Source organism: Desarmillaria tabescens (genome assembly GCF_030435595.1).
Source record: "Desarmillaria tabescens strain CCBAS 213 chromosome Unknown EV420scaffold_152, whole genome shotgun sequence".
Lineage (NCBI taxonomy): Eukaryota > Fungi > Basidiomycota > Agaricomycetes > Agaricales > Physalacriaceae > Desarmillaria > Desarmillaria tabescens.
Window position 1 is genome coordinate 42,239 of NW_026848451.1, and position 4,773 is coordinate 47,011.

At 50.9% G+C, this 4,773-nt stretch overlaps 1 protein-coding gene across 1 annotated transcript; it reads right to left on the bottom strand.

The window, feature by feature from the left end:
- Nucleotides 1-246: 246 nt before the first annotated feature.
- EV420DRAFT_1593505 (putative pheromone receptor) lies at nt 247-2,161 on the bottom strand. Its single transcript, XM_060474953.1, has 5 exons — nt 1,861-2,161; nt 1,698-1,810; nt 1,573-1,639; nt 940-1,514; nt 247-870 (listed from the first exon to the last, which is right to left on the bottom strand). Exons 1-5 carry the CDS (start codon nt 2,066-2,068, stop codon nt 412-414), a joined length of 1,422 nt encoding a protein of 473 aa, XP_060321953.1. The 5' UTR covers nt 2,069-2,161; the 3' UTR covers nt 247-411.
- Nucleotides 2,162-4,773: the final 2,612 nt, after the last annotated feature.

Genomic DNA, 4,773 nt, shown 5'->3' on the forward strand with positions numbered 1-4,773 from the left:
TTTGTACAGTATAACGCCCATATACGTAGGTCCCATCTACAATGCTGAGAAGCGCTGAATCTGAGCAAGTGGTTGCACCGAGTCTTACGAATCATCAGACTTTGGCTGTGTCAGCCGGCCGAAGTTTTAGATCGGCATACCCGGCATGGCATGCTGCCTAAATCGGAATCAATCGAGGTTACTCAATTCACAGTTGTTCACAAATCAGTCGTTCACGACTGAATTTATATCAAACGAACACTATGTATTCGTAATTCGAAACACGCCTGTTTTTACATGCAGCGTCGGTCCCAACATCGCTCGACGACTGAACCCAAAGGAAAGAGAAAAAAAAAGGAGCGGTAATACTACAAATTGATTTGAACTTTCCATAAAATAGCGAAGGAATTATGAGTAAGCAAATAAATGCGCTCAAATAACTGGATTTGAAAAACGAGAGTTGGGAGCCGGAGGATACAAGTTCCTCGCGAGGTAAGTAGGTATGGGTTGAGAAGCTGGTCTCGGGTGGAAATCATCGGAGAAATTTGAATGGCGATACGCGTTGGATACTACGATGAGGTCTTCGTCTTCTTCGTCGGCAGTCACCGCGTTGTACGTTGAATGTCCATAGGTGCTATCAATGTCTGGCAGAGAGGTAGGCGTTGGAGGCCGCGGGGTAGGTGGGAGGGGGTACTTCTCATCTTTGGGGAATGAACGCGCCGAAGACAACCGGTACGAGGGAGGCGCTGTAGATGAAGGAGATGAGGGTGACAGATTCTCCTCCTTGTACGTCCCGAGTGCAATAGCGACATCGATGGATTCGGGTCGTTTTTGTACATGGGCAAAGGCGGGAGAGGCTTCTTCGTCGGTGTTGGTGGAGCCTTCTGCCATCTTAAAAAAAAACAAACAAGTCAGAGGCCGGGCAAACGGGGAGGAGGGTCATATGGCTTACCCTGCTACGACTTTGGCTCTCGAGGGAGCAGGCTTGAAGCCGAACCAACCGGAAACTTTCCAGAACGCCAGGCGGTACTGTTTCTTTGCCTCGCTTGCAAAACCGAAGAGGGCAAAGAAAAGGAAAGCGCAGAAGACGGATAACCACCGGGTGAGCTCAACGGCAACCTCATAGCCATAATCGCCGCGCCAAATGAGCGCTGGGATTTGATCTACGCGTGAAAAACCATAGTGCGTGTCTGCCCAGGATACCCAGGGCGCGAGCCGGACACCTTTAGAGCCGATGTATATCACATATATGCCTAGGGGGAGCGCGAAGAGCATGTTGACCAAAGCAAGAATCATGAGCCGCAGGTAGCGGCTGGTGTTCATGGAGGAGTTGCTCTGGGAGGATATGAGCGTGGCGAATTCGGCGCGACGGCGGAAGAAAGAGCGGAGAGTCAGTGCGGCGTAGATGAATGAGGCGACTGCGAGGAGAAGGGGCCACATGAACCAGAGGAAGTAGGCTGGGAGGGTGTTGTACGTAACGGGGTAGCATCCGATGTTTTCGAGGATGTCGAAGCGGTGGGGGTGCACGACTATGTCTGTGGGCCGGGGCTTTTAGTTGGTGCCTGTTGGACAGAGATGGCTGTGGGTGCTTACGTAGGATGAGAGCGAGGATGGGAATCCCGACAGCTACACAAAGGTCTTCGATGATCCCCCGACGTTTCTGAAAGAAATGATTTGAGTCAGCCATGTCGTGAAAGTCATTCAGTTGCGCCACTCACGTCTTCGCGAGTCACAGAGACTGTGCGGATGCAAGTGATCTTGTAGAGTCTGCGACTTATGCAGAGGGCTGATGCGTTCACGCCGATCCCATATCCTAGGATAATTTGTGCAGCTACGAACAATATAAATGAAAGGTCAAAGGAAAATTAGGCTGGCACTTACTGATATCACACCACACGGGGGCGACGTTATCGACGTTTCCCTGCCATATGAGAGCGTTGATGAACTCGACGAGACAAACTGTGGCGGTCCATATCATGAAGGCGCAGGTGCCGGCGTTCCATGCTTGCCAGTGCCAGGGTAGAGGAATAAGGCAGAGAATGAAACTCAGGAAGGCAAAGACCGGGTAAAGAGGGTAGTAGATATCCATAGTAGGGGTATCGCGCGAGGAGAAGGGGGTTCTTCCATCTTGATAGTTTTCTTTATAAGGGATCCTCTTTCATAAGACAATGGGGAAAAAAAGTACAATGGGTGACGTCACGCGTTGGGCAGCAAATATGTGTAAATATTATTTCATTTTTCGGGTTTTGTTTCTCAATTTCATTTCTTTTTGTACCTGCATTAACGATGAAGGGTCCTCCTGCAGGCCTCTCCTCCCAGTTCGTTAATGGTCGACTCGGATAATCCGATTCGTTTCTATGGGTGTATGAAATGGTTATCAGCTTCACTTTCCTTACTAGTCGGTAGTCCCGGTCAACCGCAGCAGTTTGGTCAACTAAACGTCGTTTGCTCTCCGATTTGAACGCGTTAGTCCACACAACTTGAAGCTGAAAACAGACACAGAGCCTTCTGATTTCCCCTTCCGCTGACCAGGGAACGTATTCAGGAATCCGCAGTTTGACTACTTCGTCCTTGACCGGGAGCCCACTGCCACCCAGGTCCTTGACCTTACCACCCCTCCCTGCGACTTTGAGCGTCAAGCCACGATTCATTCAGGGAACTGCGTCATCGCATAGGCCCGAATCTGCAGTTGGTGAGGGACACTCACTATATATTGCGCCTCTAACACCGCTACTAGAACTATCATGTCCCAGGAGGGGGATTTTTATCTCATTTTCGCCTTGTTTTTTTGCCAGTGTATTCTTATGCCTTTTCGTTTTCTTCCGTGCGTGGACTTATGGAGCGTACTACTTACTACTCGTTCTTTGGTGTTACTCGTTATTTTCCTTGTGTTTCAATAGACCATGGCATAACTCGCAAAGATACAGGTATTGCCACCCCGTTAATGCCGAGTACCACATCCACACCCATACTCATGGTTCACATCCACCCTAGTGGTCGACTAACCACCTCGCTATAGCCACGAAGCCTGAGATCAGAGAACATAGACCCACCGCCATCTGTAAAAATTTCTGCGCCCTCTACTTGGACGTCCGAAATGCAGGGGACCCGGGAACTGCCATCGCTCCCGAATAAAGTAGAATTAGACTCACCGGCGAAACGAAAAAGATACGCCCCACGGCAAAATCACGGGATATAAGTAGTATCCTTTGAACAGGGTGGAATTTCGAACTTGTCCGGTCCTGAATAAGATGGAAACAATTTTCATCGACGCTGGGTCGAGAGCGACTCTCCCTGTCGGAAATGATTGCTGTTGTAAAAAACTGCGGAATTCCGGGTTCGAAGTCCTCCGTCACGGTCATGGATATGCCTGGCAAAATTGAGAAGCTCAGCCGTCGTTTCCTATCACTCTAACACGTCTCCGCATAAAGAACACCTCAGGCCCCTGATTTGGGTGCGATACGGATGAGGACCTCGAACTTTGTCGAGCAACCTACTTTACCTGACAATTCCTCCTCCGAGTCAAACCCCTGCATTTAGGACATAAAGGAAATGATTAATGAGGATCATTGCTCCCGCGTGCTACTGTAGTTTCAAATTCAGGTGGTAAATGGACTATAGCGGATTCTGGAGCCGGGGAACCATTATCGCTGTCTTGGGCTATCCGACTTTGCGCTGTATGGAATGCCATTGGAGACTCGGATGTACCGCCGAGCTGCCAGTGACTTATCCGGCCAGCTGAACGTAACGAAGAAGTGATTCTAACAAGTACGCGAAGTCGTTGGATTTGTGTATTATCCCTGATCGAACGATCTAAGATTGATCTACCTTATGCTGACCCTGAGATTAAATATTCGTATTCGCAAAGGAGAGAGTATCGTTCATTTCGTGCAACCTGGAATTGCAAGCCGGTCGTGTTTCGCGCGTCGTGCTGCGAGGGTGCGGACCTAGGCTGTGCGGCCTCAGGGTGCATTCATATGCAGGAGAGGGCAATCGGTAGATTCGGTACTGTTTCTGCTTTCAAAGTGGGAGGGGGTGAGTGTAGAAATCACGAGGGCACTCGAGTATATTACGATATCGACGCCCGGGTCCCAGGCTTGGAGGAAACCCATTTGGGTGGGGTGGGTGGGGGGAGGATGCGGGTGTTGGATCCGAATGGCGGCGGGAGGGAGCCATGTAGAGTGAACATCGCGAGCGGGATATGGTGGAGGCGCGTAGTCGAGCGTTTGAGTTCCCGTGCGACGGTGAGCTCGGCGTTCGGTCCACAGGATAGCGGCAAGTCGAGTGGTTGGGAGGAACGAACAAGTAGTCGAGCCGCAACTGAGCGCGCGGCGTTGTAGAAGGCGAAGATTGGGATTGGAGTTTGAGTTTGAGCAGTGCAGCGATCACTGTAGAGTGGATCTGCTCTGTGGTGAAGAGCCCTGATACCTGCGCGCGCGCCCTTCTAATGCAAGAAGACCCGCAATCCGTGGTTGCCGTATGATGAGGAGGGTGTGGGAAAAGGATCGCGTTCTATGTTTGGAGGCGTCGAGAGTAGTGTCGGAGGGTCCGCGAAGCTCTGTGGGCGAGTCTCATCGAAGACAGGTAGGGGTATAAACGGGGTTGTCCGCCGGGCGCTGCTTTGAACCGAACTGAGGGCGGTGCGGACGGCCGCCATTATATTTCTGTGGAGCCATTATCTTTCTGTGGGAGAAGTTCACGAGACGGAGAGTGGGAGAAGGTCAAAGTGCCCGCACAACTCTAGTCGGCGCCAACATCAGTGAATACGGTTCAGTCGGGATGATGTGACAGTGT